At 38.2% G+C, this 26,172-nt stretch overlaps 2 protein-coding genes across 5 annotated transcripts in view; both read left to right on the top strand.

Annotated features, from left to right (window-relative positions):
• The window catches only part of il1rapl2 (interleukin 1 receptor accessory protein-like 2), a 501,200-nt gene extending 481,049 nt beyond the window's left edge, over positions 1-20,151 (top strand). For both annotated transcript variants that reach the window (XM_089134720.1, XM_089134721.1), the window contains 5 exons: positions 552-681; positions 5,971-6,116; positions 8,286-8,426; positions 11,431-11,601; positions 18,529-20,151. In XM_089134720.1, the coding sequence (XP_088990846.1) occupies positions 552-681; positions 5,971-6,116; positions 8,286-8,426; positions 11,431-11,601; positions 18,529-19,214 (1,274 nt within the window). In that variant the 3' untranslated portion in view covers positions 19,215-20,151. The remainder of the gene's footprint in view (positions 1-551; positions 682-5,970; positions 6,117-8,285; positions 8,427-11,430; positions 11,602-18,528) is intronic.
• Positions 20,152-20,593: 442 nt separating this feature from the next.
• The window catches only part of LOC120494794 (mitogen-activated protein kinase kinase kinase kinase 4), a 152,414-nt gene continuing 146,835 nt past the window's right edge, over positions 20,594-26,172 (top strand). For all 3 annotated transcript variants that reach the window (XM_039694128.2, XM_039694129.2, XM_039694126.2), the window contains exons 1-2: positions 20,594-20,747; positions 21,169-21,234. In XM_039694128.2, coding sequence (XP_039550062.2) covers positions 20,691-20,747; positions 21,169-21,234 — 123 coding nt within the window. In that variant the 5' untranslated portion in view covers positions 20,594-20,690. The remainder of the gene's footprint in view (positions 20,748-21,168; positions 21,235-26,172) is intronic.

Below are 26,172 nucleotides of genomic sequence, written 5' to 3'. Positions count from 1 at the left end.
TGTAATTACGTATTACGTGACGTTGCAAACGCGCCTCACAATATATTACAAGGCTAGCATTTGTCCTTAGAAAAGTTACATTTTTGGAATAAGTTTTGAAATAACCGATCGTTTCGCATGATAAGACCCTTATTCATCGTCTGATATCGTTTAAAGACATTTGAAGCTGCATCTGAAACTGTTATTAACTGTCTTTTGGACCCTGAACCATCCGGTTCCCATTGAAGTCCATTATATGGAGAAAAATCCTGGAATGTTTTCATCAAAAACCTTAATTTCTTTTCGACTGAGGAAAGAAAGACATGGACATATTGGATGACATGGGGGTGAGTAAATTATCAGCAAAAGTTTTTTCAAAAGTGAACTAATCCTTTAAACATCCTGCCCTTGAAACACCAGTTTAAAGTGTTCACTTGTTATACATGGGTTTTGTTTAGCCAGGTCATTGTAGGATCTGCGTTTGAATCTTGAATGAGTGAAGAAATAAAATATTATTTGTGTGATGTTTTATTATTAAAAATTATTAATAATTTATTATTCTTTTTTGGCAGGCATGCGTCTCATCTTGGACTGCAAGGCTTTTTTCGGCTACAGTGGTGATTCTAAGCCCATCATCTACTGGATGAAGGGGGATAAGTTTGTAGAGGAGTTGGAAGGACACATAAGAGAGAGTGAAGTCAGGTACTGTTTTTGGGGGGCTTATTACCTGTTACTACTTGAATTAAGAATAACAAACTATAAATAGATAAAGCATGCATGATTTCCCAGAGCTTAAACTGAAGAGCAGACTATGATTATATAACAGAACACTAACAACCTCCAGGAAAACAGGTGTGACACATCCATGAGGATTACTGAGGGCACAGAGACCTCTAGTGGACAAGGGTGCAAAAAAATTTACTCTGGAAAGAATAGAATAGATTTTTGTTGCTGCATGAACAAAAAGGTAGGGTTGAATGGATTCACCCAAGATAACAGTAATGTAAAAAAAAAAAAAAACACATTTTGCAATTGAATTGAATTTAATCTGCTTTTCTGGCGAAGTATGCCTGAAAATACAAGACAATATATTGTCACTTAAATAAAAAGTGTCAAATCCTTATGTATTACTCAACATATTGTAATATATTAACAATATATTATTGCAACGCATTCTCATCCTTTAACGTCATATATTCTTTATCATTTCATTAAATCATTTAATATATTGATTGTTCAAATTTAAGCAAATATATTTTCTTTGCATAAGACTACCACCACGCTTTGTTCAAAAATACAAATTGTTCAAGTGCATCATCAGTAATCAAACTGTTAGTTGAACCCTCGCCACCAAACTTCACATTGTACGTTTTTGTACGTTTTGTAATGGACTGACCATCCATCCAGTGTGTTTCCCTGATGTATGTTGGATGTACAGGGATCACTCTGAGGGACGAGCTGTTCTACTGATCAATGTGGTTTCTCCCATAGCACTCGATGAGGGATGATGTTCACTCCACAACCATCTAGAACTTTCTGTCGGACTCTTTTCTTAACATTTTAATAGATATTTAGAGTCCAACTTTCTGTCGGACTCTGAGTTTCCATAGTTGTCCGAGGAAGTAAAGTCTTTACTATGACTTTCTGATAAGTAGAATTGAGTTATGTTGTCATTATTATTGCTAATATATGCGAGTGATTGCCAGTTACCCATTGTGAGCATTTGGGTGTTCAATGTTTCACAAGTGTCTGAAATTTACAATTATTTTAAAAATGATGTGTTCAGATCATGAAGTGTAAACTCTGAAGACATGCAGATCTCCAGCAGGGGAACTCAGTATCTCAGATGTTCACTCACTCACATTTTCTTCAGCTGAACATGGACACACACACACACGCACTCACACTCTGCCCAAGTACTGTATATCTCATGCCAAATTGGCAACCATACATTTGATATGAAACAAAGTCTCAGCTTTCAAACAATACAAATACTGTTTTGGCCCACTAAATGTGGCATAACAGATTATAAAATAAAAAAATCTGTTTAAAGTAAATGCTGGGGTTTATTTCTATTCATCATAGAAAACTGTTTTTTTGTTTGTTTTTTTGTTGTTGTTGCTTTTACAGTATTTTTAATCAAGTAAATGCAGCCTTGGTGAGCAGAAGAGACTTTCAAAAACCTCAACATTCAATAGATTTTCTGGTACAGTATATAAAACAATCAAAGTTTATGTTATGCCCCCTATTCAGTAATTGTGTTCCACCAAGATTGAGGGGCCAAATGTCAGCAGAAGGATAGTAAACCCTAGTGTAAAATATTTGCTATAGGTGGCACACATTAAAGGGACAGTTCAATCAACCACAATGTGTCCATTTCCGAATGCTCATTCAAAACCAGGAAACACTGAAGAACATCTGTTATAATAAGCAACCTTGTTTCAGTGTTTCATCTGCATAATTCCTTTGAGGGCTTCATCAGTTGAGCCATTATCAGCTGATGTCTGTTTGATCTTTATGAAGTACTCTCTCATTTCAGGTGACTAATGCTCCTCCGTTATAGGAAGAGATGCTGGAGCCTTATTTATGGAGATTTCTTCATGTTTCACAAATGAAGAATAAAGAACAAGCTGGTCTTGAGGCTGCATAATGTCACAACTGACAAAGCTCTGGAGAATAATTTATTAGATTATTTAACTTATTTTCTTTTGTAAGCCTAAGGTTTGAAAGGATGGCATTTTCTATGAAGTATATAAATACTTTAGTATACAATATCAGTATATCAATGATTATAAAATGTCAATTTTTTTCTTTGTTTGGTTTGTTTGACATCGCTCATTTGTATCAACATGAAGCATGGTGGAAATGTTGCAAAATCATTAATGAATGCTTAGCCTCTTTTCATTTCTAATTGTTGCTATAAATTTGAAAGCGATCAGATTTAAAAATCTGCATTTCTTTTTTTCCTGGAACAGAAAAGCTATTTTGAAAAATGAAAGTCACTGGTGTTTCATCTAGGTTTCGTACCACGCATGTTCAGATAAGAGAGAATCCAAAGTGAGAGCGAGATCTAAGGAAAGCAGTTCATCTTAGAGAACCTTCAAATATTGTGAGGCAGTGTGTTAAAGAAATGAAAGTCTGAACATATTCAGACTGAAATATGAAACTGCACAACAGGGATGAAGTTTTCCTATACAGGGGCCATGTTTGTTCAGTATATTCATTAAAGCCATGATATTTCTCCTAGTTGCATTCAGATAGTGTTTACATATAACACATATTCAATGAACATGAATTTACATTTAAGCAGTGTTGTGTACTCGAGACTCGGTCTTGGACTCGGTCTCCAGACCATATTTTAATGGTCTCCGTCTTGTCATGGACTTTGACTCGGAATTGACTCGAACATACTCGAACATATTAGGACTCGGACTTATTCCCGAGTCCACTCGAGTCCCATTCAAAATATCTCATGATTATTACTGTATGTTAATATTTCTTTAAATTGCTGTTTGATTGAAACGCCCAATGATTGCTAACTTTCTTGTGCGCAACTGACTATAACAACTATAACGACTATAACTATAACGTTCGTGGCACGCAAATGCAGCAGGACCCAGGTCAGATGTGATGTGGAGCCTCTAGCTCAACTATGTATTGAAAACGTCTGCCGTATCATCAATAATTCAGTTTGCATATAAGAGCCACACAGAATTTGTGTGCAGTAATGTTATGTGAAAGTGCACTTACTAATTTTAATAATTGTCAGTCATAATTGTTATAAAATTACCTTTACACCACTATGTGGCCTTTTTACTATTACAGTGTACATGATTCCATGGTATATTTGGTTTACTGTGAGTATGGTGCCAATTTTATTGTTACCACCAAATATTTTACATATTCTTGAAGATAACTTTAAGTCTGGTTTCAGACACAACTTTAGGTTATCCAACCTCTCTGATCTCGGTCTCGACTCGGACTCGATTCTGCTTGGTCTCGGTCTAGACTCAGACACGACTCTCTATGATCTCGGTCTCTACTCGGACTCGACTCTCTATGGTCTCGGTCTCTACTCGGACTCGACTCTCTATGGTCTCGGTCTCTACTCGGACTCGACTCTCTATGGCCTCGGTCTCAACTCGGTCTCGACTCAGACTCGACTCTCTTTGGTTTTGGTCTCGACTCGGCCTCGACTCTCTCTGGTCTCGGTCTCGACTCGGAATCGACTCTCTATGGTCTCGGTCTCGACTCGGACTCGACTCTCTTTGGTCTCGGCCTCGACTCTGCCTCGACTCTCTTTGGTTTCGGTCTCGACTTGGACTCGACTCTCTCTGGTCTCGGTCTCGACTCAGACTCGACTCTCTATGGTCTCGGTCTTGACTCTCTTTGTTCTCGGTCTCGACTCGGACTCGACTCTCTATGGTCTCTGCCTCAACTCGGACTTGACTCTCTTTGGTCTCGGTCTCGACTCTCTTTGGTCTCGGTCTCGACTCGGACTCGACTCTCTATGGTCTCGGTCTCGACTCAGACTCGACTCTCTTTGGTCTCGGTCTCGACTCTCTTTGGTCTCGGTCTCGACTCGGACTCGACTCTCTATGGTCTCGGTCTCGACTCGGACTCGACTCTCTATGGTCTCGACTCGGACTTGACTCTCTTTGGTTTCGGTCTCGACTCAGACTCGACTCTCTATGGTTTCGGTCTCGACTCTCTTTGTTCTCGGTCTCGACTGTCTATGGTCTCGGCCTCGACTCGGACTTGACTCTCTTTGGTCTCGGTCTCGACTCTCTTTGGTCTCGGTCTCGACTCGGACTCGACTCTCTATGGTCTCGGTCTCGACTCGGTCTTGACTCTCTTTGGTCTCGGTCTCGACTCGGAATCGACTCTCTATGGTCTCGGTCTCGACTCGACTCTCTTTGGTCTCGGTCTCGACTCCGACTCGACTCTCTATGGTCTCGGTCTCGACTCGGACTCGACTCTCTTTGGTCTTGGTCTCAACTCGGACTCGACTCTCTATGGTCTCGGTCTCGACTCGGACTCGACTCTCTTTGGTCTCGGTCTCGGACTCGGACTCAACTCTCTTTGGTCTCGGTCTCGGACTTCGGACTCGACTCTCGGACTCGACTCTCTTTGGTCTCGGTCTCAACTTGGACTCGACTCTCTATGGTCTCGGTCTCGACTCGGACTCGACTCTCTTTGGTCTCGGTCTCGACTCGGACTCGACTCTCTATGGTCTCGGTCTCGACTCGACTCTCTTTGGTCTCGGTCTCGACTCCGACTCGACTCTCTATGGTCTCGGTCTCGACTCCGACTCGACTCTCTATGGTCTCGGTCTCGACTCGGACTCGACTCTCGGACTCGACTCTCTTTGGTCTCGGTCTCAACTTGGACTCGACTCTCTATGGTCTCGGTCTCGACTCGGACTCGACTTTCTTTGGTCTCGGTCTCGACTCGGACTCGACTCTCTATGGTCTCGGTCTCGACTCGGACTTGACTCTCTTTGGTCTCGGTCTCGACTCGAAATCGACTCTCTATGGTCTCGGTCTCGACTCGACTCGACTCTCTTTGGTCTCGGTCTCGACTCAGACTCGACTCTCTTTGGTCTCGGTCTCAAATCAGACTCGACTCTCTTTGGTCTCGGTCTCGACTTGGACTCGACTCTCTTTGGTCTCGGTCTCGACTTGGACTCGACTCTCTCTGGTCTCGGTCTCGACTCGGACTCAACTCTCTTTGACCTCCGTCTCGACTCGAACTCGACTCTCTATGGTCTCGCTCCCGACTCGAACTCGACTCTCTTTGACCTCCGTCTCGACTCGAACTCGACTCTCTATGGTCTCGCTCCCGACTCGAACTCGACTCTCTATGGTCTCGGTCCCGACTCGGACTCGAGTGAGCTGGTCTCGACTACAATACTGCATTTTATGTTATATATACATATATATATATATATATATAGATATGTATGTATAGATAGCATGTGTGTTTGTGCAGGGTGGTGCGAGAGTTTCTTGGGGAGAAGGAGGTGGAGCTGTCTCTGATCTTTGATGCTGTGGATGAGATGGACATGGGCAACTACACCTGTAATGTTGAGAACCACGTCGGCCGTGGCAGTGGAAGTGCTATCCTGCAGAAGAAAGGTAAATCACTGGGAGTGATGTTCTGTATGTTTTAAGCTCAAATGTCGACAAAGCGGTAGATCTGTGGCTTTTCCACAAAGAAGGTTATGCATCTTACCTGAGTGAGTTTACTCTGAAGAAGCAGATAACCTCAACTATCGGTTCCAAAAACTGAGAGGCTATGCAAGTGGCCATAGAAAATTATTTTCTCAACACAACCTGCTCCGGAGCAGGCAGCAATTCTTATTTTACTGCACTCAAAAGGTAGCACTCAACAATTTTTGTTAGTTCTTGTATGTATAATAATTAGCATACAAAGTAATTCTAGCATAAAAGTAAATACTGTTGTTCACAGTAATAAACAAACTGATTAAAACTTAAAAAATTGAAGAAAATGTGGCGAAATGCACTAAGAATGTAAATCATCATTTAACATATATGGTGTGCTTCTTCTTAGCATCCGTTTCCATGGTAACTCTTGGATTCGGCATTCGGTTGAGAATGTCTTTTTGTGTCACCGTTATCTCTGATCTTCATTCTCCGGGTTGACTGAACTTACTCCAGAACATGGTTTTGAACCGGCTTACCTCGAGTAACATTGGGTTCAATCAACCGAGAGTTCTCAGTGAATTATCGTTTGTTCTCTTCCCTCATCCTAAAAATATCAATTCTACCATTAATTGTACTTGCTCTCTGTGTAACTTTGTGACTCTCACTGATTAAGATGTGACTGCTTTGCTTTTCCACACCAATAGCGGGCGCTGACATAAACTCCGAGCCCGTTCTCATCCCAAAGGGCCATATACAACGCTTTTGCAAAAGCGTAAATATCCAACGCACATGGCACCCTTTAACGTCAAATGAGACGCAGATATATTTGGGCAGAAGGCGCCCCCTAGTGGTCTAACCCTTACCCTACACCATACCTAAACTTAACCATAACCGAAGCGTCTCATTAGACGTTAAAGGGTGCCATGTGCGTTGGATATTTATGCTTTTGCAAAAGCGTTGTATATGGCGCTTTGGGATGAGAATGCGTTGAAACTCCACTTGTGCTGTGGGCTTGAAAAATGGGACTTATCATCCTTTTTTTTTTTTTTTTGCAGTCCATTCCACGTATTGCTGCGTATTTTGGCTTATGAAACTTACCTGTGAATTAAAGGGTTAGTTCACCCAAAAATGAAAATTAAGTCATTAATTAGTCACCCCCATGCTGTACCAACCCCGAAAAGTGTTCATTTTCAGAACACAAATGAAAATATTTTTGATTAAATTTGAGAGGTGGATCACTGCTACATAGGCTCCTAAGGGATCGAAACTTGACGGCCCAGAAAGTCATTGAAAAAAAAATTAAATATTCCATGTGACAACAGTGGCTCAACTATAAGTTTATCAAGCGACGAGAATACTTTTTGTGTGAAAAAACAAACAAAAATAACAACTTTTTTAGACTATTCATTTTCTTCCTTGTAGGCCTGAGACGAGAGTTCAAGAGATTTCCATGACGCATTCGCGAGAATTGCGATCTTCTTCAACTACTTCAGATCAGTTCTCGCGCATGCGTCGTGGAAATCTCTTGAACTCTCGTCTCAGGCCCAGAACGAAGAAAAGGAATAGTCGAATAAAGTCATTATTTTTGTTTTATTTCTGCACAAAAAGTATTCTTGTCGCTTGATAAACTTATAGTTGAGCCACTGTAGTCACATGGAATATTTAAACATTTTCTTCATTGACTTTCTGGGCCGTCAAGTTTCAATCCCTTAGGAGCCTTTGTAGCAGGGATCCACCTCTCAAATTTAATCAAAAATATCTTCATTTGTGTTCTGAAGACGAACGAAGTTCTTACGGGGTTGGTACAGCATGGGGGTGAGTAATTAATGACTTAATTTTCATTTTTGGGTGAACTAACCCTTTAAGGTCACTCAGTCAGCCTAAAGTAATAAATCCCAGATACATATATGAAATCCATTCTTTAGAAATCTATGGATATGGATTAAAAGGTGGAGGTGGAATAATGACTGTTTTCCCCAAAGAACAGCTACTATGACCTTGGCTACAAAAAAGAGAAAGGATTTTTTTAAATGTATAAAAATAAAGAAGATTGATTCAATATGATTTTACCCTTTCACTTGCTGCACATCACCCTGGACAGTGAAGACGTGATGAAAGTGTGTTTCTGTTCTCATGTAGATATGTACAGGCTGGAGTTGGTTGGTGGTCTAGGCGCCATCATGCTGTTATTGGGGATCTTCACTGCCATCTATAAGTGCTATAATGTGGAGATCATGCTGTGCTACCGGCGACACTTCGGCAGCGATGAGGCAGATGATGGTACGTAATAATAGTAATAATAACATTACAACTAATAATAACCATTAATTGTCCTGGACACTTGGATCATCTCAGATGGCTCTAAATAATGTCTCTTTCTCCCTACAAACATGCCTAAAAATACATGTAAGAAACAGTTAGCTATACAATTTACTGGAAGTAAAAGCAGAAAAATTCTTCATGGAGAGCAGCTTAATCACAACTAAACCACAAAGTACTGTACTTGCATCACAAGTAAAACAATTCAGTCATTTTACAGAATTAAATGTATCCAATGGCACAGTTACCAAACAGAAAAACCAACAGGTCTAGGGCCACAGAAGTGCTTCTTGACCTATGCTGAAACATTCAGAAAGTGCAGACAGAGCATAGAGAGCATTTCTGTTCATGTCGCAACATCTCTGTTCACAACCGAACAGTGGGAGCAAATGAAGGAGCGATTCATGTTTTGAAATTGAACCAGACATTGTACAATGTACATGATTATGTATTTGCAGATTATGATTGGGTAGGCCTACAGAATATGATGGGAATGGGAATGGGAATAAGAACACAGGACGATAATATATGTATAAAACTAATCTTGCAGATTTTTTTTGACAAGTATTGGTAACACTTTATAATAACTGCATGCTATTAATCATGTGTTAAGCATGAGTAAACAGTTAATTCATCATTTATAAAGCATTAATAGACATTAATAAGCAGTTTATAAATACAGCTATAAATGCTTTTTTCTTGATTTATAAGCATATCTAAAATGCGTTTATATTAATTGTATTTTCCCCCTTTATTAATGATCAATTAATAATTTTTAAATGAAGTATAACATTATTTACAAACCAGTTGTTTAAGAGTTGTCAGTCATTCATAAGATCACTTAGAAAGTGTAAGTAAATGTAGTAAATACAGGTAGTTATAAAGCATTTAGTGGTCAGTTGACTATTTTGTGAGCTCATCTAAAGTGAGGACTATTCATGCCTTGTAAAGCATTTATAAAGGAGATTTAAAGGCTGTTAAATATTTCTAAGTTCTGTATCACTGTGTTGTGTTTGTTACATTTTACTGTTTAGAAGATTGATGCACCTTTATAAATGCTTTACAAAGCATGAATAGTCCGAACTTTAGATGCTCACAAACATAGTTAACTGACCACTAAATGCTTTATAACTACCTGAATTAACCCTGAATTACAGCATAAATACATGTTAATAAAGCATTAATCAACACACTAAGTAACCATCACTATGTCTGAATGATACGATGTATGAATGTACATTTAAATAGTTTATTAATCATTTAAGTTTAAAAGCTCTAAGTAATCGTATGAACCACTGAAAACTCTTAAATAACTGGTTTATAAAAATGCATTTCTTCATTTAGAAATGATAAACTGATCATTAATAAAGGGTTAAAGTACAATTATTAAACCAATTATAGATACGCTTTTAAATCATGAAGATAGCATTTATAGCTGTATTTATAAACTGATTATTAATGTCTATTATGAATGATGAATTAACTGTACTCATGCTTAACTAATGATTAAGTGTTACCCATGTTGGTTTTTTCTAACATTACTTAGAAAAATGAATGAATTAACTGAATATAATCATGTAACCCTGTAGGAGGCATAAACAAATTAGTCACTGCAATAATTTAAACGATTGTTGTTTTAATAAACAACCAGGTGCTGTCTAGTAATGCAAAATGCAATACGCCTTATTCACGGCATTTTAATGAGAATGAAAGCGAGGCTGTGAGGGATAGACATGCATCTCTTCAATGGGCTGTACTGTTATTTAATGTGTTTTCGGATTGTTCTGCTCATGAAACACTGGAAAAATATCTTTCAAAGAAATGTCAGTTGACAAAAAAAACTCCCGACAATGTAAGCTGTGGAAAATTATAAGTAATATAGCCGCTTTATTCAGCTTTTTACTGCGGATGCCATTGGAAACACGGTAAGTCCATCCCTCACAGCCTCACTTTCATACCTGTCATGGCGCTGCTCTGAATAAGGTCTATTCTTTCATCAAAGCACATTCAAACTAATCTCACAAGAAAGCTTGATTTTTACATTTTTGTGATTCATTAAGCGTGAAGCTGCAGCCCTAAACTTACATTTATATAATATTTACATTTATTAATTTAGCTGACGCTTTTAGTTTTATCTAAAGCAACTTACAATTGCTATCTATGTCAGAGGTCACACGCCTCTGGAGCAACTAAGGGTTAAGTGTCTTGCTCAGGGGCACATTGGTGTCTCACAGTGGGTTTGAACCCGGATCTCTCACACCAAAGGCATGCGTCTTATCCACTGTGCCATCACCACCCCATGCACCCACCAACTTAACCCTTAGTGGTGTGAGAGCTGGTCATACAAATGAGACCGTACCAGTTTGCCACCAATTTTCCAAAAATGTGAAATAGCAACAAATTCTCATGAGACTGTGTTTTATAAATCATCTGTGAAACTTTTTTTTTTTTTGCCAAATGTACAGAAAAAGTGAAAGTGAAATGAACAAACCTTACGCTGAAAGAAATACAAATTCACGTCTGTACAGTAGAGGGCGCAACTCAAACCTTTCAGCTGTGCTGCCATTCTGGATTGCAGAAGATCAAGAAAGTTCAACACAGTTACTTCAGCAATAATAATAATAATAATTATATATATATATATATATATATATATATATATATATATTAAATTCAACACACATTGAAGGTGTGGTTGAATTGGATAATCGAAGTTCAGCAGCAAAGGCGTTGGTTAATAAAGTCAAAGTAAAGGCATACAGTGTAGGCTACTTTTATGGTTTTGTTTAGTTTGTCTAAAAGCAAATAAAGCTCACTATAGAAAAAATAAATAAGTCATTTTTTATTTTTACTTTGTATGAATATTGTTTCTCATATTTTGAAGTTTTTTAGATTTATATTAAATCGATTTAAAATAATACATTAAACATAAGTTGAAAGTGTACAACTTATCTGTTCTTTTCAGACAACAAAGAATATGACGCCTACCTCTCTTACACCAAAGTGGACTTGGAGTCAGTGGAGCGAGAGATGAGTGAGGAGGAGCTGTTTGCTCTGGAGATCTTACCCGACGTTCTGGAGAAACACTACGGATATAAACTCTTCATTCCACACCGGGACCTTATACCCAGCAGCAGTAAGAACAACATCCTGCCATTTCACGTCCCTTTCATTCATGAGTGCAAGTTAGAATTTAATCAGGCGCATGACTGACGCGGCCTTGCACACGAGCCTGCTGGAGGGAAACACGGTGTTACGAAAGTGTTTCTGCTTTGTAACTGCAGCTCATCATCAAATCAATTCTAGGGGACTGGAAAGATATCTGAGGGATAATGTCCCAAAATAAATACTGATAAGTGTCCTGTACCACAAAGTGAGTTCAACAAACTCAGGATTCCAGGATTGGTTATGCTTTGAGAAAACCGAATAAGTTCAACCCCTCATTATAAACGTTAAAATGGATCCTGAGTTTGTGATTAGTCCACATGCACAGAGAAGAATGACATTTGCTGAAAACTGAGTCATGTGAAACTAGAAGAGAGATTCACTTCCTGTGAGTGGTTTACTTCTGAGCTAATGAGAAAGAGCTTGTTATTAACAATATGAAGAGTAGAAATGCATTTAAAGGAGTAGTTCACTTTTCAAAAAACTTTTGCTGATAATATACTCACCCCCATGTCATCCAAGATGTCCATGTCTTTCTTTCTTCAGTGGAAAAGAAATGAAGGTTTTTGATGAAAACATTCCAGCATTTTTCTCCATATAATGGACTTCAGTGGGAACCAAATGGTTCAAGGTCCAAATGACACTTTCAGTACAAACTGCAAACTGTTCAAATGGCTTTTAAACGATTCCAGATGATGAATAAGGGTCTTATCAAGCGAAACAATTGCTCATTTAATAAATAAATAACAAAGTTTAAGTTTTATATGCACAAATGCTTGCCTTGCTCTGTTCTGTTCTGTGACGCACGTTCGTGACTCTCCTGTTCGTACTCATTCATCAAAATGAACGAATCTTTTTCCGAGTCATTTGGTTCATTCAACGAACGAACAGAAGGAATTGACTCGGAAAAAGATTAGTTTTTTTCAGGAGAGTCACGAACGTGAGTCACAGTACAGAGCAAGGCGAGCATTAGAGCTTATAAAACTTAAACTTTGTTTTTTTTTTTAAATGAGTGATCGTTTCACTTAATAAGACCCTTTTACATCGTCTGGAATCGTTTAAAGCCCTTTGAACAGTTTGCAGTTTGTACTGAAAGTGTCTTTTGGACCTTGAACCGTTTGGTTCCCATTGAAGTGCATTATTTAGAGAAAAATGCTGGAATGTTTTCATCAAAAACCTTAATTGTTTTTTCGACTGAACAAAGAAAGACATGGACATCTTGGATGACATGGGGGTGAGTAAATTATCAGCAAAAGTTTTTTGAAAGTGAACTAATCCTTTAACTCAAGAAGCAGAAACTGAAAAGCTTGAATATCATATTTTACTCATCCAGCAGTTTCAAACATCATGAAATTATAGTCTGTGAGTCATTGCAGCCTTTCTTACCAAGTCAAATGCCTCATAATATTAAATAAAAGGCAAAAATAATTGAATTCAAATATACTGACTGATTTACTTAAAAACATATGAACATAGAGACAGTAAAATATGTTTTTCTGTACTTAATGTTCAGCGGCCCCACAAAGATAAAGCCAGTTCAGATATCTGAATGTCTCTGCATTCATGGCCGACCCTGTCATGAGCAGAACAAGCTCTCGCTTCTCTCCACAGCAGATTGTGACACTGCAGGTGTGACAGATGTTCCCCTCCACAGAGAGAATCGGGATGATGAAGAAAGAAACGGAAACACAGCGATGTAGCACACACAGCTCATGTGTTGAAGCCCTGGCCATTAAACCAAGTTCTTAAAGCTCGAAATCCAGTCATTCCAAAATTACAATCCGTGCGATCAGGAGTTTGCATGAGGGTAAAAAAGAAGAAGAAAAAAGATCCCCATGCAGATTTGGTTCATGCTTAAGGTGATTAATTCGTTGCGCTGACCAACAGAAAAGTCATCATTACACAACTGACAATGGACCTGTTTTGTGCGCAAAATGTCTCCGAAACTCCGATAATGTGATGCACCTTTAGTAATGTATTCAATATATTCACTTTAATGGTTTCAAATGAAAACTGCTAATTTCAAGTTTTAATAAGTTTTCTTTCTTAATAAAAAAGACATAAAATGTCAGAGAGGTATGTTCCTTGCATGGTAATACATACAAGTATTTAAATTTTTTTTTTTTTTATTGATTTTACATCAGCATGTTTAATGAAGGTGGTACAACAATAATGTTTTTATTTATTAATTTAATTAGGTTTTCTTAAGGCTTTTCCCCTGATATCTGGTATAATTTTTGATTTTTATCATTTGATGATACAGTAGTTCAGAACATGGCTACTCATCACAGAATAGGGGATTTCAAATCATTGTTTGAATTATTAGTGTTTTTTTAAATAAATAAATAAATAGATTAAATCATTGGTAACACTTTATAGTAACTGCACGCTATTAATCATTAGTTAAGCATGAGTAAACAGTTAATTCATCATTTATAAAACATGAATACACATTGATAAGCAGTTTATAAATATAGCTATACATGTTTTTTTCTTGATTTATACGCATATCTATAATGCGTTTAATAATTGTATTTTCATACTTTGTTAATGATCAATTAATAATTTCTAAATGAAGTATAGCATTATTTACAAACCAGTTGTTTAACCCTTATGCTGCATTAGGGACATTTTTGGTCTTTTGCAGTTTAATTTCTTTGACCATTTTGGCTGTTTTAATGCAAATGGTATGAAATTTGGCAAAATTGTGTCTTTTTGGATACATGTAAAAAAATGTGATCCCATTTTGCAAAATGTGTATAACACACACTGTGTAGATCAAATAGTAACACTCAGCACCATAAAGACCAAAAATGGCCCATTGAAACCCATTAAAACGTTGTTTAAATCTGAGGCTGTCAGTAATACATGAAACATGATTTTTGCACAAACATCCTTTCATTTTGAAGCAAAAGCATTATATTTGCATTATATAGTGTATTCCACCAGATGACGTCACTACATATTTATTCCCTATGGGTGGAAATGCACCTTATTTTAGGCAATAGGCAATGTTTAATAGGTGGCCATTTTTGGTCTCTAACGCGCTAAGTGGGATTTTTTGCAAAGTGGGACTGTGATAATCCAAATCTAAAGTTTTCTCTTTGCATTTAGTTTATTGAAAATAATTGAATTTTTGTGTTTTTTCCTCTTATACAAATCGATGGTTTCGCAAACAAAACTGGTAATTAAAGGGTTAAAATCCTGAAATTGAATACATTTTTGGTAGTTATGATGAGGACTGATGCTGGTTAAAAGATTTAACTTGGTAAAAGTGGAAAATAATAATAATATATAATATTTTAGGCAATGTTTATAGCTGTATTTATAAACTGCTTATTAATGTCTATTAATGCTTTATGAATGATGAATTAATGGTTTACTCATACTTAACTAATTATTATTAGCGTGTAGTTATTATAAAGTGTTACCAAATCATTTTCTATTTTTGTGGAAGAAATACATAATGTTTTATGTCTTGTGGGTTGTTGCCCTGTTTGCTGTACGGTTGTTAAGGTGCTCGTTCTCATTGTAATACGGTCGTTGAGGTGTATGTATGTGAGAGAGAGAGAAAGAAACAGTTGCTGAGGTGTTCTGTCGGATTGCTAGGGCATTGCTATGTGGTTGCTACGCTGTTATGATTGATCGTTTGCAGTTGCTAGAGTGTTCTGGGTGATTGCTGGGCCATTTCTCTGAAGTACAGTGTTCTAGCACATTGCTCCCAGCTGCTCAGATGTTCTGGATAGTTGCTGATGGTTGTAGGTGGTTTCTAACCACCCACTATAGACGCCGATCCTGTGGGTGTTCGTGGGCTCTAGCACCCACGGAAAAACACGAGATCTCCATTCATTTTATCCTATTAAAAACTATTGAGATTCGTGAATGTGTGTTTTAGAGACCAGCTCCAGCTTAAGACAAGTCAAATTTATTTATATAGTGCACAATACAGTAGAGATAACAGGAAAATAATGCAACAAAGTTTGATTCCAGAAGAAAATAGCGTCACAGTCTAGCTTAATTAAGTTCAGTGATGTTTCATTTTAGTTGTAAACAAATTATTAATTTAGTTTTTATACTCTGGAGAAAACTGTGATGTCATCGTCCAGCTCAATTCAGTTCTCATATAATGGTGTAAATGCAGGCTGATCAATATTATTGTTGAATATTAAATTAAATGTTAAATTTAATGTCCTCAACTAAGCAAGCCAAAAGCCAATGGCAACAAAGGAAAAAAGGGAAGGAACCAAAACTCCATCAGTGACAGAATGGAGAACAAAACTTTGGGAGCACCCAGGCTCAGTCGAGGGCCAGTTCTCCTCTGGCCAACGAACGAATATTGTATGATTATGATTCAGGCAGCATTACAGGTCAGAAGTCAGATTGGTTTGTAACAATCAGAATATTATCCAGTTCCATCTGGTTGAAGAACGGTATGGAAACGGGTTTGTTGACACAATCTGCTGACACTTCTAGGATGCGTTGTGGTCATGTCTAGGCGCAGGTCCACCATCTGATCTGGATAGGGCCCAGAATTACAGTAAACCTTGGAATAAACATGTAATTGGTAATTGGTACATCGGGCGTTATAGGAAGTGTTCCCGGTTTCGGCTGACCTAATTTATGCAGCCTAATAATCATTTAACTGATTTGAATAATAGTAATGTATAATTTTATATGTGTATGCTAGGTTAAAGAGATGTGATTTTAGTCTAGATTTAAACTGACAGAGTGTCTCTGCTTCTCAAACAATGCTAAGACTGTTTCAGAGTTTTGGTGCTAAATAGGAAAAGGATCTGCCACCAGCAGTCGATTTTGATAATCTAGGTATTATCAACTGGATAGAATTTTGAGATCACAAATCATAATCATAGCTCATAGATCATAATGCTTTAAGAGGTCGCTCAAGTACAGAGCAATATTTAAAAATGTATAGACCCCCTTTCAGTTGGTAAACCTGGTGACGTTTTTTTTGTGGGTGGAGGCAGAAAGATCCCTCTGGCCGCTTCACTAACGCTAGTTAGCAAGGATTGTTAGCTTGTTTTTTTAACAATGACTGGAGAAAATCCGATATTATCTTAATGTGTAAGGTCACTCAGTGTCCAGGACCGCGATTGTTATTTCCAAAAGTTATTTTTAACGGACGGAACCAGATTGGCCGACCTGTAGCCGCCTACACGCTCACTCAATGCATGGATGATCTGACAGGATTAACGTACGTTACCTCGGTTGAGTGGCCTGACTTCTACACCTACCTTATAGAGAAACCGATCGTAAATAGAAACTGAGGGCATATAAATCTTTAGATGCCTATATGGTCCTGTATAAGACTTGTGTGTACGATCCGCAGTTCTGACGTAACTGTGACGTCAGCGCAAAAGGGGTCTATAAGATGTTTAATAGGCAGCCAATGCAGTGCTGACAGAACCGGGCTAATATGGTCATACTTTTTGGTTCAGGTAAGAACTCGAGCTGCTGCATTTTGGACCAGGAGTTTGTTAATTAAGCATGCAGGGCAACCACCCATAATACCATTACAATAATTTAACCTTTTATCATTTTATCACAATAATTTAATGCTTTTGTCATTGAAAGCATATTTCGTAATTTAGATGCAGTTTTTAAAGATGCTAGAAACATATTTTTCAAATCCAAGATCACACCCAGGTTGATGGAGGTTCGGTAAACTTATTTATTATGTTAAACAATGCTTTTGGCCTTGTTGATAAAACTAACGAGCCAAGTTCAGGGGGGATTAGTGTTTTGTTAGATGTTCAATAAAAGTTAAATAGTGTACAGTTAGGCCTGTTTTTTTGTAAAGATGCTCAGGTCGTCTACCAGTAGCCTCAGGGGTTTACCAAGGAGAAGAGTGGGTGGAAGGGTTATGGTCTTAACAGGAAAATGCTCCTGCAAGATTTCAGAAATGGTGGAGTGACAGTTAGATAATATCAGTGAGGGAGAGGAGATATCAAAGACATCAGAAAGATTAAAGGAAACAATGGACGTACAAAATGATGCCGTATATCAACAGCTTTGAGATTGCCTTATAAAATAACAGGTCATTTCTTATAGGCAAGCTGAGGCTAAAACCAATTAATTTATTATCAGAAATACCAGTGTCAGAAGAAGAGATGGAAGAGATATCAATCCCTGACGTATAGATCAAATCAAGAATATGTGTAGGAGTAGAATAATTAACATGTTAGGTCCAATTAAAACTGACAGTAATCGATTAGTGTTGGAGCAAACAGCATCAACTTGAATAATAAACTCAGTGAGCAGGAGAATGGGAAATGACAATGAACAGGCAAGCGTCAAGAGTTCAGAGTTCAGAAAAAAAGTTGGACAAGGCCTTAGGAGGACGATAGAGCAAGATAATTATAAGAAGGTCAGCCTTCAAGTTTTCTTTTCTAAGATTTTTGATCTTGATATGACAGTGAGACCCACCCCCTTTACCTCGCAGTCAGTTTTTTTTTTATGCAGTCAAAAAAGAATCTCTTAAACTGGCCACTAATTTGTGCTGCTCTTGATAGATTATGTTGGTCATTATGGAAATAACCCAGCTGGGATTGAGTGCTCACGTTAATTTGCCCTGTTTAGTAAATCTGGTCTATGATTTTGTTTTGCCTGTTTTTCTTTCAGATCTAGACGAAATTCCACGAAATTTGACTTTAGATTTCATTTTGGTAATTGGATGTATTTGAGGCAACATCACTCATGTCTGTCACGTCCGTGGTACAAATGGAACAGGACAAACCTAAGTGTAGCTCTCATTGCAGATCACATCATTGCCTAACAAGCTCTAAAGCAGATGCTGATGCTTTCTGAATCACCCAATTTATTTGAATCTCTTCTTGTTGGTGCATGACATCCATACTCATTTATCTTTCTCTGTCTCCAGCATACATTGATGATCTGGCCCGGAGCGTGGAGCAGAGCAGGCGTCTTATTATCATCCTGACCCCCGAGTTCGTGGCCCGTCGTGGTTGGAGCATCTTCCAGTTCGAGCCACGGCTGCACAGCATGCTGGTGACAGGCGAAATCAAGGTGATAATGATCGAATGCTCGGACCTGCGCAGCGTCATCAACTACCAGGAAGTAGAAGACCTCAAACACACCATCCGAGTGCTGACGCTCATTAAGTGGAACGGTCCCAAAAGCAACCAGCTGAAATCCAAGTTCTGGAAGCAAGTCCGGTACGAAATGCCAGCTAAGAAAAAAGAGATCGTGTCCCGCCGACAAGTCATAGACTCGGGCGAGCAAGGGCTCTTTGGCGACCTGCAGGCTGTATCTACAGTTGCCATGACCGGGACGTCGGCGTCGCTAGTGCCAGCTCATGTCGAGATACCAGACTATAATGAGCCCGGCCACCTGCAAATGCGCCACTTCTGCCGCGACTATGAATACGAGCTGCCCACCACTGCTATAGCCACGCTCAGCGGCCGTCACATGTACTGCAGTTTGCCCATGACGCTGCTGAACGGACGTCTCACACAAAATAACATTGAGAAAGCCAAGAAAGATATTCACTTGAACAGCCCATTCGGACAGCTGTCTGGACAAGAACATTCCAGTGATATCTGGTAGAGCACCTCGCAGCAGTCGCCCAAACATAGCTTTGTCTGTATCATCTTTTCTTCCCCTTTTATCTGCATGATTTCATCTAGTTAAGATTAGAGAAAGAAAGAAAAATAAAGTAAAAGAAGCATAATGGTTTATCTCGCTTTCTTCCCACCTTTAGTGTTTTCATACTTTTCAGACAGATGAAGAGCTGCTGAAATTGCTTTCCTACTTGAATCTGAAGGTTATTTAATATACCATGTACAGCTATTCCATGAAACACTGCATCTGCATCTTCAAGTGAACCAACAATAAAGGTTTTATTTGACCTTATGACTTTGGTTGTTATAGCACAATAATGTAAAAACACGTCATCTCTGAGCTTTAAAGAATATTATGTTCTATTTATGCAAATACTATTCAAATCTAATAAGCACATTAAAATAGTTTGTAGCTAGTAAGGAGGGGAGGTATTTAAATATTTGATACAGCTCATAATTTGGCTTATTTCCTGATCGTTTGGTTTTCCCTCATGAGAGTTCGATTTCGATTGTTTTTTTCATACATTATATAGGTAGAAACATCTTGTTTTTATGGTTTATCTGGTACTATTGATTAAGCATTTCAGTGCTGTTATTGATCTAACAGTTTTTATCATTATCGTTTTATTGAAGTTGTATACAATTTTGCCCTCTTGCTCTAGTTTAAATAAATTGAAGGTAATTAAAATCATTGTTTTCATTTTGTATACTCAAAACTAGTATGCCATTTTACTCTTCGGATACAGTGATATGTGGAAGAGTACAAATATCCCAGCTGTTATGTAAAAATATTCACAAACCCAGCAGTTTGTCTGATTCACAGGTTTTTGTTTTTGAATTAGCAAATAAATTAGGCCCTATTTGTAATATACCTTGCAAAAAATATTGTTATCGAACCAACTAAGTAAATAAATGTATGAGAAATTAAATCTGAGAGATGCCTTTTAATTCTATTTTTGTGTGTGTGAGATGTCTAAAATGTGCATTTTAATGAAAAAATCGTCTTTTTAAAGCAAAAGTAAGCTTCTAGGGATCAAGCTTTGTTTTGTTTCAAGCAGAGGAAGGGGCAGCTTTTCACTTTTTACTCGTTTTCCGTGTTTCCTGTGTTTGTCCTGAGAAATCACAAGTCCTACTAAGGTAAAGGACTAGCATATGAATATTAATTAGATAATATTGACGTTTCTTTGTAAATTTCCGTAGTATCTGGGAACATGAGCTTGTTAATATTTAAGCGGCTAAGTTGGACTGTGATTTACTGGTTAATACGACTGTTGTGAACGCCCACTTCCCAACATTAGCGAGTCAGTTCCAACTGCTGGGCGACAGTTCCGTTATGTTATTAATATTCATGAGCCAAGCCTTCGCTATAGTAGGATTAAACACGCTGAAGATGGGCAGACATACTGTTCCTCAAACCATGATCAGTTAAGAAACTCTTATATTGATAGACGAGCTCATAAAAATGGCGAGAGACTTCACTACAACAAGTCTGAGCAACATTGACCTGGCCTCGTTACGGGTAAGTACAGCAATACTGTAGTTTTTTTTTCTTATTTCAGCAGTTTCGCATCTTTTCAACAGCAGCGATTGATCGAGGCTTGGCACAAAGTTTCTCTCGGCGCTTACACTTTTAGTAGCTTAGCGATAAGTTGTGTTAACTTTGCTGTGAATGCAATTTCAAGTTGAGAGTGGCCGTTAAACTCAGTTGTTTTGGGGAAATATTCGTGTACTTTTCGTCACTTGTCATTGTCAATCTTAACGTTACATGATATGGGAATGAATTTGTGGTTAAGGAGAGTGAAAACATGGACCGTGTCTCAAAACCAGGGCGAATTGCCAACTTAGATAACAGTGTGGACATCATAACTATTCAAATCGAGTAAATCATTGTCTCAAACCTAGTGAATCTGATCAGTCAATCCATGTCATTTTCATTCCAGGATCCTGCAGGGATATTTGAGCTCATCGAGGTGGTCGGGAATGGGACTTATGGACAGGTTTACAAGGTTTGGGCTGGTGTCTCTTTTCATTGCTTTGATTGTTCTTCATTTTTGGAATTCAAAACTCACATATAGTTATCTGTAAGAGTGCAACATAGTTTTGTTCTTAAAGCTCTCTGACCAGAAGCAGCACTAGTTACATAAATAGTTTGTGTGAGAGTTTTGCTAATGAAACCTACGAGTGTGGTTTTGGTCTTTGACACACTCTCTGGGTGGAGCTCACTTCCTCATGAAGGGCACAACATGCTTCACATAAATATCACATCTTTAAAGAAGTGTGTTCTGAGCCCAAACATCCTGTGCAGCAGTGGGATTTGTGACACACACACATGTGTGTTTGATTCAGCTCAGGGTGGATCTGTTTCAGTTGCACAAGTCACTTGACAGCATCTTGTGCAATAAAAGCTAGAGGGATGATTTCTTCTCTTCCTTCTGGCATTCTCCGAAAAAGATTGCTGTAAAAGCAGATCAATTTGTAGGGTGTTCCCTTTTGATATGAAGTGCTCAGATTATTTAGGGCAGCCTTAGTATATCTGTTTCAGGGTTTTTATATTGTAATTGTGACACTGCATCATATCATATTTTTAGTACCATATACCACACGTCAAAGTTGTTATAAAGATATATAGCTGATATATAGATTAAACCCATCTAAAAAGTTATTTTTCAGTCATTTTGAATTATTGACATTCATTTTGTGTTAAAGGTTTTGGTCCTCTAGTGGTTAAAAAACAAAACTGCATGCATTTCGCTGGAGAATATTGTGGTACGGATGAATATGAGCCTTCGCAATAGATAATGCTTTTAACTCTGTTATGACAATTTATCTGTTCAATAAAATACCTTACTCACCTGTTCAGTATTAAAAGCACCATCATCTCTGCATTGCTTTTACAGTAATTCAAATCCCCCAGTTCTCGCCATCTCTGAAAAGCCGAGCCTACGTTGATCCTTGTGATCCATTTTTTTTAAATGGCTGATTCCCTGGTGGTTGGAGATTTAGCAGCTTCATGTCAACCTTTCTCGCTCATTGTGACAACTAACCTCTGCCACTCACACACCATAACCCATCAAAGTAGACGGAGCAACTGCTCTCTATTTACAGATATTACGAGACACGCAGGGGCGAGTAACATGTAGGCAATTTCTCACGAAAACTATCCCGACAGGGCTAAAATAAACATTTATAACTGGCCTACCATAATGAATCAGGGTAAGCCAAAAAACGGATTAACGTTGTATTTAATTAATTTAATTTAAAATTTAATTATTGACAATAATTTCATTTTGAATGTAAAAGGTTACATAGTGCACCTTTACATTTCATTTGTTATTTTTCTTAAATCATTTTCAACTTAGGAAAATGTCGTCCTAAATCTAGGAACCTGCTTTTGCATCCTAATATATCACACAGCTCTCATGCCCATCATTTCCACACTAGCTCTGTGTTTAGTAGAGCTTTCTTACACACACACTTGTTTAATCATGAATTTTGTCACTTACAGTATGAGAAACACAAATCCAATCACTTCTTCACTTCCTAGTGCAGCGTGTGCTTTCACTGTTACTGCAAAATTGACCGCAATTCTTTAAAATTGTCATGAAACGGAAATTGCGACCAACTTTTCTTCATTATTGTGAGGACATACATGAAAACTCATTGACCAATAATGCGATTATGTCTAAAAATCAGAGTAAGGTCTTAAGACAGGGCTATTCAATTAATTTGGAATTGGGGTCAGTTCATGAAACGGAAGCAAAATAAGGGGCCAGAGAATATGAGTAATTATGGTAACAAATAAAGAAATTACAACAACTCACTGAAGGAATCAATATATTCTTTTTTGTAAATGCAGAACAACATATGCACATTGTGAGACACTAAGACACATAGGCCCAAAGCATTGTTACATTTAAATGTTGACGGGCAACATCAAATGTATCTCCACTAACAAAAATAAAACCAAAGTGCATAGTGGTACAGAATAGAATTAAAACAACATGTGCATGGTATTTTATCAAGGCAAATTATTTAAAATTGCATTACTCAGTTTAGGTGAGTTATATCAGTTGTTTAGAATTTCATTAATTTAACTAACAAACAACTTTAATTCCAAGTGCACCAACAAAAATAAAACCAAAGTCAGTGCATAGTATGCTACAGAATAGAATTATAACAACATAACAGTGCATGGCACTTTATCAAGGCAAAACATTTCAAACTGCATTCAACAATAATACCACATCAAGAAAAACATTAAGTGCATAATATGGTGTGAATAACATGTTAATTGCATCATGCTGTTCAAAATAGTTTGCTAACATTTGCCATCTAATGAGAGAAATGGCATTTTTTTTTACTTGGTAAGAGCAGTGAAGTCAGGTGTATATGCTTATGCTGTCAGGGCAATGCGTAAGCAGTGTTGCAGATGCTGGTCACATAAATGGCGTTTATGTGTGAGAATGAAGACTCGCAAGTGTACGTTGAGCCAAACATTGTCAGAAGAAAAATTGCAATTTCCTTGAATGTGGAAATTTCTCTTGGCTGACTTCATGGGTCCAGAATTTCTCAAAACCTGCCTGCAGCAATGACTGTCGCAAGTCATCTGATGACTGAGTGTCAATGAGTCCCAGTTGTAGACTAACTCCTTCCCTTTCAATGCAAAGTCTGCCTCAACACACACAGAAAGGGTCCTTCACAAATCTCATCACTTCACTGGAGATGCTGAAATCCTCAAACCTATAGAGGAAAAGTTGTTTTTCAATGACTCAATAAACCCTGACAGTAATTTGCAGGCCAGATTTCCTCAATGTGGGGAAGTGGAGCATCTTGCCAGGACAAAGATCAGCAGAGAAGAGTGAGAGCTTTCTTTAAAAAGCATGACGTTTCTCCACAAATTCTGCAACTGTTTAATCTCTTCCCTGCAACTCCACGTTGAGTTAGTTCAAATGTTGGAAAACGTCGCTCAAAAAGCAAACAGCTGCATTAAACTCATCATTTTCTATCAGAGACAGAAACTTGCCAGCTTTTTTAAATTTTGAAGACAGGAGAAAAACCAGAATCTCCCCTCTTAGTTCACAAAAACTTTTAAAAGCTTTTCCTTTGCTGAGCCATCTAATGTCTTTGTGAATGAGCAAATCTTTATATTCAGCAGACATGTGAGTCAACAGCTTGCAGAAAAGGCGGCGGTGCTGTAAACTGGAGGTACAACGGATGAAGTTTATAATTGCCATGACCGAGTCCATGGTCTCTTTTAACTCACCCTCCATCGAGGGCGCACCATCCGTCACCAACATGTTGACCCGCGCCAAATCCAAGTTGTTCTCCACAAAGAATGAAGCAATTTTGCTGAAGAGAATCTCAGCGGTAGTGTGCCCCTCCATCGGAATTAGTCCAAGCAGATCCTCACGAAAGCATTCCCCATCAAAAAATCGCACATAGATAGCCTGGATGCCAGCCCGAACTCCGCCCACAACATTTTTTTGGTCGGCAAGTTCGGTCTGGACTCGATCCATTGGGGAGTAATTATGATCAGGCAAAATCAGATTGCCAAGAACGAGCTTTATACGATGATGGACAGATGATCTGCAGGGACGTAATCATCACGTTATCAAAGAGCGCTTGTCAGAGATGACTGCAGCTGGAGAATTGAGATGTATAGATTCCGCTGTCGCGTCTTTTGTAAAATAAATCGGCAGTGCGTTCATTTTAATAGACAAACAGAGAACTGCAATCAAGGCATTTGTCGATCGGAAAGATAGTTTTGGCGTCCTTCCTACATGATTCGGGAAAAGTGTAACTTATCAGCTGGCTCTGACGGTCGCTAAGAAGATGGGACGTAATGAAAAGCCTGTGGTCGTTGTGGTTTCTCGTTTGGTGGCACTCATGGAGAAGTAAGTAGAAGAAGCAACAATCGTTATTTAACTTCTAAAATAAATAAAGTTATGCTACGTTTTGTATTTGACAACTGCGCTATGCAAAGGAGTTGACTTACTCCGTTGCTCTGATTGGTTGTAGGTCTGTCCGACTATCCAATTGAGTGCAGAGGTTTTTTTTTTCCTTTTTCGGTTACGACACGCCTCATAATCAAAGCCCAACGGAGGAGTTTCAGACACATATTCTCTCTTGAACATGAGTATGACGAAGTCAGGCTAGCACATAGTGGCACAGCTGTGCAACATCACTGTTATCAGTCGACTTATCCACAACCAAAGACATCACCTAAAGGAGAACTCTGGCGAACAATGAACCTTTGGTCTAATAAAACATTGGTACTTAGTCAACCGTTCTCTGAGATTTGTTTTCATGATAATCGAATGTAAAGAGTTTTATCTCTAAAAACTGTTTAGCATATAATGCTAGTAATGGGGGCATTGACAAAGTAAAAATAAATTGCTAGTTTATACCACTAACAAGGCTCAAAATAGCCCCACACTAACACAGTAACATAACGAGGCTCCATACATGCAAAACGAAGCATTCAGAACTTTGTAAGTGTACAGACCGTTTAATAAGAAGATACTTTATGAAGACAGTTCACTTCGTGGAGCCATCTTAAAAAATAGTCTCGATAAGTCAAACCACGAACGTCGTGCTGCGTGATCTGAAATGTATGAAGTTCAGCGAACTTCTGAACTGTATGAACGGCGTTCGGGGATCGACTTATGGAGACTATGTTTTTAGGATGGCTCCTGTCTGTATACTCGAATTGAACTGTCTTCATAAAGTATCTTCTTATTAAACGGTCTGTACACTCACAAAATTCTCAATGCTTCGTTTTGCATGTATGGAGCCTCATTATGTTACTGCGTTAGTGTGGGGCTATTTTGAGCCTTGTTAGTGGTATAAACTAGCGATTTATTTTTACTTAGTCAATGCCCCCATTACTAGCATTATACGCTAAACAGTTTTTAGAGATAAAACTCTTTACATTCGATTATCAT

The sequence above is a fragment of the Pimephales promelas genome, chromosome 9 (assembly GCF_988280905.1).
Source record: "Pimephales promelas chromosome 9, fPimPro1.hap1.1, whole genome shotgun sequence".
NCBI lineage: Eukaryota > Metazoa > Chordata > Actinopteri > Cypriniformes > Leuciscidae > Pimephales > Pimephales promelas.
Note: the sequence above shows the minus strand (reverse complement) of the source record. Positions and strands in the feature narration are given on the sequence as shown.